At 35.6% G+C, this 15087-nt stretch overlaps 1 protein-coding gene across 1 annotated transcript; it reads right to left on the reverse strand.

The window, feature by feature from the left end:
- Positions 1 to 10198: 10198 nt before the first annotated feature.
- Positions 10199 to 11671, reverse strand: LOC127674574 (cyclin-D-binding Myb-like transcription factor 1). Its single transcript, XM_052170294.1, has one exon. The coding sequence runs from the start codon at positions 11669 to 11671 to the stop codon at positions 10199 to 10201; it is 1473 nt and encodes a 490-aa protein (XP_052026254.1).
- Positions 11672 to 15087: the final 3416 nt, after the last annotated feature.

A 15087-nucleotide genomic window follows, 5' to 3' on the forward strand; every position in this document is an offset into this window, starting at 1 on the left:
TTTTGGTCTTTCTTTGGTTCAGCATTTCCTTACTTCAATGTTTTGGAATGGTAATGTATATCCTGTTATGTTGAAAGCCTGTGATACACTTTTTGATTTTAATTTTATAGATGAGGTTACAGGTAAGAGATTGCATGAATCTCAGAAGAGAACTTTGGCTCACATTCAATCGTGATTGAATGCTTGGCCACAGAGAATAGCACTATTAGGAGGTATGACCTTATTAGAGTAGGTGTGACCTTGTTAGAGGATGTGTGTCATGGTATAGGAGGTCTTTGCAATCTCCTATGCTCAGGTTCCACCCTGTGCAGAAGATAGTCTCCTCCTGGTCTCCCTCCAAGCAAGATATGGAAATCTATGTACCTTCTTTAGCATCATGTTTACCTGTATGCTTCCATGATTCCCAAAGTGAAGCTGTCCCCAGTTAAATGTTTTCCTGTATAAGGGTTGCCTTTGTTATGTAGTCCCTTCTCAGTAATGAATCACTAAGACTGTCACCAAAGCCCTTGACAATTCCCTGTGTTCCCTTTTCTGCCAATATTCTTTTATACACACTGAAATATTTTTCAGACTGTTCTTGCTTTCAATTCCTAACACTCCCCATGATATGAATGGCAAAAAGTTCCAAGGTTCTAGGCACTGCCAGTGCTTTGGACCATATGGAATTCTACACAGCTCTATATTGGACCTCAACAGTCCTAAGAAATCTTTTCCACTTGGGAAAAATATCAAACAAATCTGTTTAGACTTTAAATCAATTATTCTCAACTTGTAGGTATTTTTGGTAGTTGTATAACAGATGTTTTGCATATTAGGTATTTACATTATGATTCATAATGGTAGCAAAAATTACAATCAAAAATAACATTAAAATAATATTATGGTTGTGGATCACTACAACATGAGGAACTGTTTTAAAAGGTCATAGCATTAGGAAAGTTGAGAATCTCTGCTTTCAATGAAAGCAAACTGGTTTTTAAATCTCGATTTCTGAGAGACATATACCCTTCAATTTTACTTTGCTAATCACTAGTAGGTTCTTATATTCCAACAATTTTTCCTGGATATGATATTCTGTGAAAAATTTATATAATCTTTAAGGGATGGGACTCACTGGAGAAAATTTGTAACTGGGAGTTGGCCTTAGGAATTCTTCCTTGACTCAATTTCTCTTTCAATCCCTGCTCCATGAGTGTAGATGCAGAGTAACCAACCATTCAGCCTCTTGTCCCTCCCATACTACCCTGACTGCTATCATTTCCTGCCACAATGTTTCTATAATTGTTTAAATATGTTTCTATAATTGTAAGCCAAAATTTAAATTTCTCTTAAATTGCTTCTGTCAGTGTAGTTTATTACAGAAATCAGAATATAAATCAGACAATTTATTTTTGATTATCAACACTAGATCTTTCATACTCAAAAGCAATGTTCTTGTAAAGAAATTAAGCTTGAAATCAAAAGTACTTGTAAAGCTTTGACTTAAAATTGTTTTACCTATATAGAATACAAATTAATCTTAAAAAAGAAATTTATTAGTAAACAAATTGCATTTATCTTTGATTCATACTTTTAGATTAGAAGTCAATTAATAAATACAGAAGCTATTTGGGCCTCTTATTTTTAAAAGGACCATAATTTGCATATAAACTTTTTTGAAAATTGTTCTAGATACTATGACAGAATTATATTCAGGTAGGAAAAAAAATAAAAATAAAATAAAACAAAAGAAAGATTTAGGGCCATCAGTCATTCTTATTTGTTTTACCTATGTGTGGTCATATTGATTAAATATATTCTATGCCTCTTTTATTGTTTTTTTTTATATTTGTCTTTTCTATGAAACCATAATATAGCTAGACTGAATTAAGAATTTTACATAAGTGCTTGCCTATAAGACAGTTTGACAACAAGTACATTATGTAAAAATAGTATACCACCATATATGGACAGATAGTTCATATACATAATCATATATAAGATTCACTTTAATAAACAAAGATTTTGAACACCATTTTTGTTGTTGAGGGATTTTATTTACTCTAATCCTCATTACAAAATGGAAAGCACATAAGGATGTTTAGCAAACATATATCTATTAATTTATATGTAGTCTAACCTTAATAAAAATCCTTGCATTTAGCAATTATATATTAAAAATAACTAAGAAACCATATGAATATTATTGAATCCCATTAAATAAACAAGAATCCATCTTAAAGTATGTCACTATAAAAATCTTTGTATATAGAATTAAAGATGTATGCAACATTTAATAATTCAAAGATATTTTAATGTTTAACATGTTTAGAGTACTCAAAATTCTAAAATAGTATATATTTACCTAACCTTAATGTATGATTACAATATTTAAATTCTAGTTTACACTTGCATTTTAAATGGGCATGTGTCCCATATCCCCAAATTTTTTAGCACATAAAAAATTGAGGACTGAAGGGTCCAAGGTATGTTAAAATCTTTGACACAAGCAACATGTGAAAACAACCAAAAACACATGAAAACAGTTATCACAAGAAATTAGGTGTACCCAATTCAGGGAAAAAATAAGATTTAGAAAATTTATGCTGTTTCTTTAAAATGGACTTAGTAACACACAAAGAAAAAACAAATAGCAAAATTTGTCTCACAGATTTAAGATAAACTTTCCTCTGTTTCTCTTTCAATAGAGGGAGGAAAGTCTATCTATCTATCTATCTATCATCTATCTATTTACTTTCCCACACTGATTTGTATCATGAAACTTGGCAGTCATAATTTGTGCCAAGACATGTCTGACCTCCTTTGCATTATAAGCACAGAAAAGACAAATTTAAAATAGATATCAGGGGCAAAGGCTGGAAATTTATTCAATAGTCACATTGGAAAGAAGAGTCAAAGATCCTTTAACACCCTCAAGTATTTCATTAGGGTACTAGAATAAGAAATAGTTTAAAAAGCCAAGGATATGTACATACAAGCAATACTTATCAAGGTACATTGATAGCCACTGTTGGTTCATCATTATCAGGATATTTAGTCTGTAAAATGGTTTGCCAAATTGCTAGAATTGTTTGGAGTCTCCTTCAGATAGAAAAGTTACATCTCTGGTCAGTAGGCAAGATTCCAGAGGAAATGACCCAAATTGATCCTAAGTCCCATTTTTCTCAACAGTCTGATAGTCAAATTTAGAGATATGTGACCCTTTAGAAATTCTTTACAGCAATAAGACTGGTTACAAGGTTAGAGGGTGAATTGGCTTTTATGAAGATGGTCCTCCAAAAAAGTATGTGTTATTACACATGGCCCAGGACTAGAGTATGTACATGTCTGTGAAATATCTAATTTTGATGTTAGTGACATTTAAACAGTGGGTTTCTTGTTAGAAAAATAGATGCAAAGGAGCATAGAACTCATGTTTAAAAGGATGGTGCTTTCAAATTCATAGGGAAACTAACCATGACACTTGGACATGGGTCTCACATAAAATCTAAGAATATTGTTGGGACACAGAGGTAGCTGCATTTGTTTATCTTTAATAGACCAAGATGTTCTCTCAGCTAGATGTACCCTAATTCTGGCCACACTGTGAAATATTAAAAGCTATTTGGGAAGTGGTTTTTTTAATAGATACTATGCTGTATGTAAAAATTCTCCTTATAGAGAATATTAAGATAAGAGATAATGAAAGAAGGTCAGAGAAAGATAAATAGGGAGTTTAATCCCTTAGTTTCAATATCAACTCTTTAAAGAATGTTTTTAACATATATATTTTAGTATCACATTTAACTCTCATGTATTTTCAAAAGCTCATTTTTGAACTGCTATTTTTATCAGGATTTTTGCTAACTTATATCTTAAATTTAAATTAAAGGAGGCTCCCTGCTTACAAATTTTTCATTTTATTTTGCCCCACAGGTACTTCCTGGGAACATGCTGCCCATGTCCGCCAGAAAGTCAGGTAGATATCCTTCATTCTCCCTCCTCCCATGTGATTGTAGAGTGCTCAAGTCTTAGCACCAGCTCTGTAGCAGTCCATCTGCAGCAGTCTTCTCTTCCTTTCTGCCTCCATACTCAACAAATCACACAAATCTTTTCTAAAAGCCTACATTTACCACTTACCTTTGTTTTAGCTGTCACCCTTACAGACACTTTCATGGGACTTAACAAACACAGATACCAGAGAAATCGGGTATGCAATCCATACTCTAACTCCTATCCTTCCACTGTAATCCCCTACTCTTACCGATAAATTCTTAGCAGGCCCTCTTCTGTTACTTCTCCTTCTATACCCATTTCCAGAGAGCTACACAGATACTTGTAGCACATTCAGATTTCCTCTCTCCTGTAGACCCTCTCAGACTGCCTTCCTTTCTAGCTTATTCCCATCCCATTATACCAGCAGCAAGACCTGTGTGTTCCAGGTGCCCATGGAGGACAGAAGAAGGTTTTGTATCTTTAGTGATCTCTGTGCTGAAATTACAGGGTCTTGTGTTCTGAGTTTTGGGAATCAAACTCCACAGTAATTTACAAGGTCAGTAAATAGCTAAACTGCTGAACCATCTCTCCAGCTAGTTCGTCAACAATAGTATTTAATATGATATTAAAAGCTTTGGGTTACAATCTAAAGGAACCTACAGTTAGGTTTAAGTGTATGAACAATCAGAATAACTATTATAATGGAGAAAAAGATTTATTTATTGTTTTGAATTTTACAAAACCATAAGCCTAGAGCTATACTGCTATACTTAAGAGCACATTATTACTGACATCACAAAGAGGTATATAAGGGCATACTCTATATTGCTCCATTGGTAAACCTTTTCTTCCAAAGCAGGAGGGAAATTTCCTCTTTACTTTATACCACAAGCCATGTGGAACCTGGATATCTTCCCAGACTAGTGCCCTGGTCTGAAGGAATAAATTATCTTAAGACACAAAATGATAAAATGTGGTGACATTAGAAGGCTCACAGCACATACATTAGCATACAGCATGGAAGGTTAGTATACAGGTTGTATTATTTCCTGCTTCCAGATTTGGAGTTTAAGACTGTTTCCTGAAATATATCATTTAAAGAGTGAAACTTCTTAATCTTGTAAGGAATAGAACTTGCATCTAGGTGGAGACATGTCCTTCTGAAAGGAAAATTATTTCTGTGATCCAATGCTGAACTAGACCAGGGGATCACTCCTGGGTAGGTGGATTTGCCTTAAGATAATACATTTTTCCTTCTCAATTTCCGGAACCTTACTGAAGCACCAGTGAGTGACTACAGGGTTTGATTGGTCTGTCAAGATATCTGAGTCCATACTGGGAAAGTAATAAATATGTGTTTTTTCCTTTTCTTTTTTTCTATGCTGGACAAAAGTATGTGTCTATACTCTTAATTATGAGCTTCCTTGCTTTTTCTTTCTTTTGTTTTTTCATTTTTGTTGGTTATTTTATTTATTTACATTTCAAATGTTATTCCCCTTCCCAGTTTCCCCTCCACAAGCCCCATAATCCCTCCTCCACCTCCCCCACCTCAATAAGGGTGTTTCTTTTTAATGATCTGTTTTCTTGGCAATTTCATGACAATATAACATTAATTGTTCTCCTATAAATTCAGATCTGTGAAATTTACAGCTTGTCTGCTCTGAGATTTTCCTTTATGACATAAATAAGATCTACTCAAATTCTGCTTGAATCTGTTCTTTGTCTTTGCAAATCCTTCTTTAGAATAAATTTATGTAATAAAACTAGTGACCCTTTGAAATATCCACAATTTCTCCACTATCATAAGCTGGCCGTCCATTTCTCCCCAAAATATCCAGTAACATTTTTCTTACCTTTTCATTATTTTAATGGCAGATAATAAATTCACTGGAGAATTCAAGAACTCCTAGGTGGCATCAATTTCAAAATAAACATTCTATTTTAATTCAGGACAGGTTCCCAGTTATAGATATCAGAGTAGATTACAGGTCTTTTGATACATGGAATAGTAGTTTTAATGAGATCATGCTCTGTCCTACTATAAGTTAATACATATTGTATACATTTTTTTCTTTTCAGTCTGTGGCATCACCCTCACAGACTATTTTCCCAACATATGTGACTCTACTTTTAGAGGAAAGTATGATTGAAGCCCATGGGTGAACCATGAATTTGCAGCATCTCTTAGTCCTCACCTTTTAAGTAGAGATTGATTAATGATTTATTTGTGTGAGTAAAAAGCCAGCTTTTACATAACTGCTGAAGCAGCTTAGAACTGCGGGAGTACATAAGCATCCTGAAGTCATACCAAGGAAACTTGGCCTTAGAAAATACTGGACATACTATACTGAGGAAAGGGTGAAACTCTCAAAAAGACTCCATGAAGTGAGGCGCATTCACCACTGTAATACCATGGATGCATTAATCCAATATTTGATATCTGGTAGGAGCATCAAGGACAGGAGAATTCGCCATCCCTTCTATTCCTTTGTGTTGATGCAGCCTACTTAACAGCCTGCCTATGTATAGTCTGCATATATACACTAGTGTGCCCCAGTGGCCCAGTGATATCTGTAAAACAATATTTTACAGACAGAGGCGAGAAATGTCTCCTGGGACATCTGTGGAACACCCTGTAAGTCCAGAAGCTGAAAATCTCACTTGGCAATTTACTATACTTCTGGAACTCTCCTTCCTAGTGGCTGGAACTAAGAAATACCAAGCATATTAAGATGTAAAATAATCCATCTTGTAGCCAAAAAGTTCTGCAATGCTTTGCTCCAATCGTTTAGGTAATTACATATACTCCCCAACAGGATATATTGTAGTATGACTCCAGATATGGTAGAAAAAGCATTTTTAGCAGGCTGTAGAAGTCTCCAGGACCTCTAAACGCACAGGTTTCTTCTAGTTTTTAGTCATCCTTGCAGGGCAGATAGATTCAAAACAATAGGCCCAGACTAAGAATATTTACACATGAAGAACCTTATATGAGGTTCTTACCATAAAAGTGGGTGTTGGGCAAGGTAGAAAGAAATTTACTTTTGAGTTTATGCATAGCTCATAGCTACCTCCCCCATCCCAGAGGCCTGGCTTTCTGTCTTTTGAGTTGTTAATTTGCAACTGAATTGGGTACCTCAAGGACATCCACTGCAGACAAATTAATCCTGTTTCTTCCTTTAACTCTTGACCTTGCTTGTTTAGCAGACAGGCTATCTCTACCCAGGCTCACCTGGATAGCAATGGACCCTTGTGAGGAGCTATTTTTGTTTTGCAGACCCCACCCAGGGAATCCTTGGGCAAAACAACCTTCTTAACTTATCCAGGTGTAATTCAGGAGAGATTAGATACTTTTTACTCAGAGAGACCCTCTGGGTGGTTAGTTAGTTAGTTAGTTAGTTAGTTAGTTCACAGAGCTGGGCCTAAGGGCTGCAGCCGGTTAGTTCACTGGGATGGGCCTAAGGATTTGCCTGTGAGTTCACCGGGCTGAGGCTAGGGACTACAGGGAGCTGATAGCTGGGGGCCTACCGCAGCCCTGGGCATGGCACAGAGAAGAATGCAACAGGCAGACTAGGCAGAAGTGCTCTTGGAGGACAGCGTGAGCCAGGCAGCTTCCCAAGCTCTGCAATGCAGCCATTTTAACCTGTATTCATTCTGTAACCACACATATGCATGCTACAAAACATATATGTATATATATATATAGAGAGAGAGAGAGAGAGAAGAGAGAAATATAAAGACACATTTACTCTCTTGTGTGATATAAGTAGCAATATCAGAAAATAAGGGTTAAATAAAGAATGGGCATTGACCTCTGGCAAGATAACCAAGGTAAACAGAAAGGCTCAAGAATATACAAGACTAAAAGTACTTTAGTACTCAGGAATGGAGAGAAAAAAACATTGAGATCTGCTATGCCTTACTCAATGATAGTTCCTCTGTGATACATAATAGTGATTTTTTTTCAGCAGATACAACTTGTAGGCAATATATGGGAGGAGGCTTTTCCATGTGCTTCAATTTTCTTAAAAGATACTGAACATTCTCTCATGAGAAAGGAATGACTTGAATTATAGATATCTTGAGAGAGAGAGATCTCTTGACTTCAGACTCAATCTTAGAGAACATGACCTAAGATTGAACTCTAGTTGACTAAGAGGCCAGTACCTACCACCATTTTCTGGGTTACTCCCCTAACAAAACCTGTACCTAGCACCAGTTTAGAGGTTATTCCCCTATAAGTCTGCACCCCCAGATTACAAGTCTGCCCCTGGCACTTCATTTCCAAAAAACTACCAATTAGGAAAAAAGCAGAAGTTAATTTTATGCTTTGGCTCCTAGCTCCAGCCAAATCTGTTAAGGCCATAATGCCCCCCACTCCAGTCAGATGTATACGAGGCTAGATACCCCCTTCTTGTCTCTATAAATGCTTGCCTGAAACTAAGCTTAGGGCTATACCCTCACTTTCCTCCATGAGAGACAGTGGTGTGGACCAAATTTGGACATGCATAAAGAGACCCTAATGTGTTTGAATCAGAATCAGCTCCTTGGTGATTATTTTGGGGTTCAAAAACAATTCCTGACACAACAATATCAGTGACAACCCTACTCTGATTTAGACTTTTATATGCCCTTTTGGAAGATTTCCGTGTTTGAGTTACACGACCAGAAGTCTATACATTGTTCTAAATATTCCTTTCTACAGAAAGAAACTTCAGCAAACACAGATAAAAGTATCTTAAACTTTTATATTGTAAGATAGCTTGTTTTATTCTTAAACACATACAAATTGTTCACCATCCAATCAATAATGCATTTTATTTTCATGTTCTATTAAAGTGAAATAGTTACTTATGATGTAATCATTGTTAGAAATCAAATTGTATAATTATACTTTTGGTGAAATTTTATATTCATCAGGTCAATAAATTATAGGAAGGAATATTTTTCTGTTTCTTTAGACATAGATGTAAACTTTGTCTATAAAATTGCTATTCATGTAGCACATTGCCTGGTGATGGTACAACAGAAGATCTTTCTGGGATTTTTGTGCATTTGATATAGTACAACATGTAATAAAATCCCTACATTTCCAAGTACAGGCAGGGTATCTTTTTTTTCCATTTACCTTCAGGCCAATGTGCTAACTGAAACCTAGTAGCTTTATAAGGGAGGGTGGACACTTCTTAGCTGATAAGGGGTTTAGTTAGAAACCACTGTTTCTGTTAAAAACAGCAAAAATATAGTGACTTTCATTGACTCACTTTCTTATTTTTAAATCCTAACTTGACTCCAGTTGCCAGCAATGAGCAACTATGGATAACGACCACATATTCACCTCCAAAGTCTCTGTGTTTGTGATTAAAAAGCATTTCACTATACTGTAAACTTGCTGAAATGGAATCAGTCCTCATAAAGATTGGATCAAGTAGCATGTCTAATGTATATAGATTGATATTACTACATGTATGCTTTCGTGACACAATGAGACTTGTTAGTGTTCTGACAGGCAACAATGATTCAGTACCTATAAAACCCCCCACCTTGATAAAGCCATGTAGTTAAAGAGCAAAAAATATGTTTTTTTATTGCTTGTTTAATGCACTTGCTCTACTAGAATGAGTAAATAACTCCTCAGAAACACAAGCACTCAAGAAATCTGAGTGAAGTCTTCTTCTTCTTCTTCTTCTTCTTCTTCTTCTTCTTCTTCTTCTTCTTCTTCTTCTTCTTCTTCTTGGATAATTCTTCTTCAGCTGTACTCACAGCATGGTTCATTAATTCTTTGCTATTTGTGTCTCTGAATTTATAAATAAGAGCATCATTAATTTATGGCAACAGAGCCATCTTAGGTAAATAATTATGTGATGGAAATTGTCTGCTTTAAGTGCATTAAGATCTGCCAAAATCATAAAAACTGTTGTCAACATAAATTGCCAATTCTGCTTTAGATATAGAAAAAGCAATGCCATTTTCAGCAACAATTTAGTGATGATTCTTGGAATACTATGTACCACATATAATTGACTGGAATATTCAACAGGATGCTATGGGGATAGAGGATGAAATGCGATGGGCTAGAAGAATTAGGTGAAATAGCTGTCAGGCTTACTGTGTAACAAGTGGTCAGAATTAAGGGAAGGCCATGAGTTGAACTTGTTTCAAGGAAACAGGTGAAAGGTAAGGGAATGGAACACATATGGAAAGAAGGGAGAATCTCAAATATCTACTGTGGTCCAGTGGGCAGAGTTATGGTTTCAGAGTCAACAACAGCAGCAGGTAATTCTGTTGAGGACCTGGGGACAAGCTGGAGTGAAATTTGCAACCCTGTCATGGGTCCTGGACAATGGGATGTGTTATTATCTTCTACACCTGTGACTCCAAACGGGACTTGTTGAGAACTGATATCAGGGTTGCTGTCTGATACTTCAGATTCTGATTTATTCTCCCAAAACCTGAGGCTGGCATTCTGGCTCTCATATACTTGTTGAAGACACTTTACTAGTACTGGGAATGCAAAATCCTTGTGATTTGTGATTTGCCTTTTGATGGCCCACCATTTACTTCGAAGCCATTGTGGTGAACGAACACTTTCCCATCCTTTAGCTAAATCATCCCAGCGAATATCACTTTCATCAAATACATCAAGCTCTGCTAGCCTGTGGATGAGATTGACTTCATCTTTCCTTGTCCACTCAATACCTCCAGTCTGTTTCCAGTTCAGATAGTTGAGCCATTTTGCACGACATTGCTTTGCTGAGCGAGTACCCACTCGTTGAGCCACTGTTGCCCAACACACACCCTGAGTGACTTTCTCATCCACCTCGGTGCATGTCAATTCATGAACCACATCTCCAAGAATCTGTTCTTCTTCTTCGGTCCATTTCCCCGTGTTGCAAGTTTCCTTCATCAGTCGGCACCTGTCTTTGACCGAAGACGGGCTTCTTCCCATGGCGGCCCCTATTGTTATCCAGTCATTGCCATATTTCTGCCAGAGCTCCTTGAGCGTCTCTATTTCCTCAGGGCTGTACTTACCAACATGGTTTCTGTCATCATACATTCGGACCACTCTTCTATAAACTGAAAACAAAGGTCGATTCAGACCCAATGATATAGACCTGTAGAAATCTTTTCTTTTACCTTTTGACATCTTAAAAATGATTTCTGCAGGATTCTCTACACCATGTTCTTCCATATACCTTTCGATATTGCTCATCAGAATATCTGTTTCTTCCTTAGACCACATCCCCTGCTTCCATTTATGTCCTTGATTGGTTAGAGCCTCCTTAACTTCCTTACCTGTGAACCATGCTTTGCTAACTACTGACTCTTCCTCATTATTCAAGGGGAAAACTTCATCTGGTTGGTCATCTTTTAAAAGCTTTGTGATTTGTAATTTTTGTTTCGTCGTATTTTCCTCAGTAAACTCTTCATCAGCCACCTCTGTGGCTGTGGTTGTGACCAAACTAAAATTTTGCTCCATTTCTGGTAGTGGGAATTCAAGAGCTGACATACATGGAGTAGAATCAGCTTCAGAGGACAAACAAGGCCTCTTATTCGGAGATTCAGTAGGATTTTCCATTTCTTTAGCTTCATTCTGAAGGCAAAGCATGAGATTCCTGTCTGAGTCCTCAGTAAATAAGACAGAGCTCACAATTTGAACTGTTACTGAGTCAGAAACCTCTTCAAATACACTCATCTTCAAATTTACAGACTAGATCAACTACAGTACTTCCCATAAAATCAAGCCACTTTCCTTTAAACTGGATAACATAAAACAATGTTATCTGCAACAATTGTCTGTTTGATACTGGTGAATGCAAGTTTATCTAGAGCTGGTGAATGTGACAAGCTGCTAGGAACTGCTGCTCTTAAAGACAATTGTGTTTCACTTTATGTTTTCTTCTGGTATAGTTGGAAATTTCTCTTTGATGATAAATATGAGTACACAGGGCTAGATCAAAGGGCTCCAAATTCATTAAACATGGAAACTTCAGAGAACTGTTGATTTAGGTCAATATTCATAACAGTGCTGAAACAAAATAGTTAATTATCCATTAATTGAATATCAAGAAGATTTTATATTTCTATTGCAGTACTTTCAGCAAATAAATGCCAAAATTGAAATGGTCAGAGACTGGAATGTCATTATTTACATGGCTTTAAAGAGTAATTAAAAGGAATTTCTCTCTACCAAATTTCAGAACAGGACAAATTTAGATACTAACATTTAGATACTGACATTTCCACATGTTGTTACTTCCATAAAAATCTAAAACATTTGCTGATAAAAGGTAAGTCTGACTTTCAGAATCCACGGTTCATATAACAAAAAGTTATAGTATTTTATAGTGTAGAAACTTATGTGCACAGTTAAAGGAATTTTATGATAGAAGTTATCTAAATTGTGTGATGGAGGACCTATTTGGTACCAAATTCATTAGAATAATCAGAAACTTATTTTAATTTTACTTATGGCCATGGAAGGATACAATGGTGTTTTATTTTTAGTTTATGTGCTTTGCATTAATAAAGGATATGCCCACACCAAAACTCTCAGAAAGCTTTATTTTTTTAAAACCTTAAAATGGTGATATTATATGTCAGACTGCAAGTATGTGGCTTGTATTTGACTTTCATGTAATGTGATACATGCATCCTGATAAAAAATACAGTGGCTTGCATTCTGAGACTTAAATTTCCTTGTTGCAAGTCGCTGCTGTGTGTGCATGTGTGTCTGTATATATATGTACATTTCTTTGTGTGTTTGTATGTAACTGTCTTCTCTATAATTAGTAAACCAAATTATTATATAGTTTCAAGTTTTTTCTCATCTGTTTGTATTATTTCAGAACAAACAGATAAGTTCAATAACATTGTGTGATGTTTTAGTATTCATTTAGGCAGAATTAAATATTTTACATGTTGATATTTTTTTTCTCTATCATCATCGTCATCATTATCATCATCATAACCATCACCATAATCAATGATGGGTGTTTTGAAAAGGTTCTGTGTATACCAACTACTTTACCCATCTTTGTATTCTTTTCTATATATTTTATATTTTCCCACCAGAATTTTATACTATATTTCTTGTATTTTTCAATTCCAGTTTAGAAGCAACCCTGACAACTATTATATTACTTAAATAAATGTAAGAATTTGTGTCATGTACTTGCTCAACATTTTGCAAATAATGCCTTAATATCTTTCTCATTCTGTAGCACAAAAAATTCAGATAGATTTTGGTGGACTTACCACTGATGCCCAACAAAATTTGGAACATTCTCACAGTAGAAATCTTAGACCGTTCTTATATGTATGGGACAGAATCTACTAAAAAAAAAAAATAGATGAAAATTGAAAGTTGGTATGTAAATATAAATTTATATTTTCATGTACAGAATATATACGTTAATTCCATTCATATTACTATAATAACAATCACAGTGGCAGTAATAATATTGGAGTAACTAGTAATTATGCATGTTATGGTACAGGAGCAACAGAGAATACTGTTTAACTACTTTAAAACAGATCCTGGTAATTGCCACTATGTACTGTTTTTGATGCTGGTATAAAAAGTCTGATTGTTGTCAATAAAATTGTCATAGCCTCAGTCTTATAGCTTCTTTGCCTGGTGTGACTTAATTCCTTTTGGCCATATCAGGTAACCTTGGCCAGGTAAGCAATTTTGGGTACTTACAGAAAATAATGACAGAAATAAGTGACTTTCTATGAGTAAAATGTAAGACCAGCTTGAGATAACAGTCATTTTGTATGGGAAGGATAATTAGGCAACTCAGAATCCAAAAAGAAAAAAAAGTGTACTCATCTTAAAAAGAATGAACAAAAATGAATATATGCTCTAAATAAGAATGTCTTGTGTATTAGATTCAAATGTTAAACTTATTTGATATCAATTCAAATATGAATGTAAACAAAATGTAATAATTATGATTCTATGAGATCCATCTACATAGAATAATGGACTAATTTGAAACCTTAAGTATTGGTGACAGTAGCTAATTAAAGAAAATGCTGAAAAGCAGAAAATGACCAGGAAAATTTTTTGTAAAAGAAAAAAAATATTAAACAAAAGATGTAAATGAGGTAAGGGTATAGCAGCTACCAGAATATTGAAGAAGAAAGTCAGTAGTATGTTGTAAAATAGGTTTGTGAATAGGCAGATATTGTAGAAGCTATGTTTTATTGTTACCTTGTCAAAATTATGAGTCATCTGAGAAGAATGACTGTAAATTAGGGGATGACTCAAATCACATTGGCATGTGACCATTTTGTGAGAGACTGTATGGAGTGAAAATGGATAGCAGAGGACCCAGCTCACTATAGGTATCACCATTCCTAGCCATGTGGTCTTGAGATACATGAAAAAAGCTAGCTGAAATTCCTGTAATCAGCCTAAAAATTACATGTCTCATCTTGTTTCCTGAGCATATTTTCTCATACTCACTTCAGATAGGAACTCTAATTTGTACTGCTAGGCCCATCTATTCAGAAAGAACAACCCTGTCTCCATCCCTAGCCAGATAGATGAGACTCTTCATCTCAAATCAACTCTGCCAACACGGAAAACTCTGTTCACCTCTGCTGTAGGTATTTAGTCCATTTGCTATGCAGGCATATGGTTCTTGCCTCCAAATGCAGCCATTTCTACTATATGAGAGTAATCCTTTCCTAGGAATAGGCACTATAGCCATATCAACCACTTCCTATCTATTATCTTAAGTTCAAGATAACAAAAATATGTTGTTAACCCCATGGATTCCTTCCAAGTAACCTTAAACCCCAACTATCAGTCAAAGAGCTTAGATGTCCACCACTAACTCCACCTATAAGCTTTATACACACATAGCTCCATCTCTTCACTAATACTAGAATAGCTTTGTCGGTCCTTTCCACCAGAAACTAGATGATTACTCCCTTCCAGTGGAAGAGCACTATACCTACAGCAGCAACTACATGAAAATACATAACTTGCCTGAGGACCACATGACTGGGCAGGAATCCTAAGCTCATAAGTTCCAGCAGTACTCATTGCCTGAGAAAACCTCCTTTGCAGACCCCTCGTATTCTTGAAGACTGACTCTG

The sequence above is a fragment of the Apodemus sylvaticus genome, chromosome X, assembly GCF_947179515.1.
Source record: "Apodemus sylvaticus chromosome X, mApoSyl1.1, whole genome shotgun sequence".
Taxonomy (NCBI): domain Eukaryota; kingdom Metazoa; phylum Chordata; class Mammalia; order Rodentia; family Muridae; genus Apodemus; species Apodemus sylvaticus.

What these genes read in the sequence shown, in the direction of transcription:
- LOC127674574 (XM_052170294.1), bottom strand. Translation starts at nt 11,671, where the DNA reads ATGAGTGTATTTGAAGAGGTTTCTGACTCAGTAACAGTTCAAATTGTG.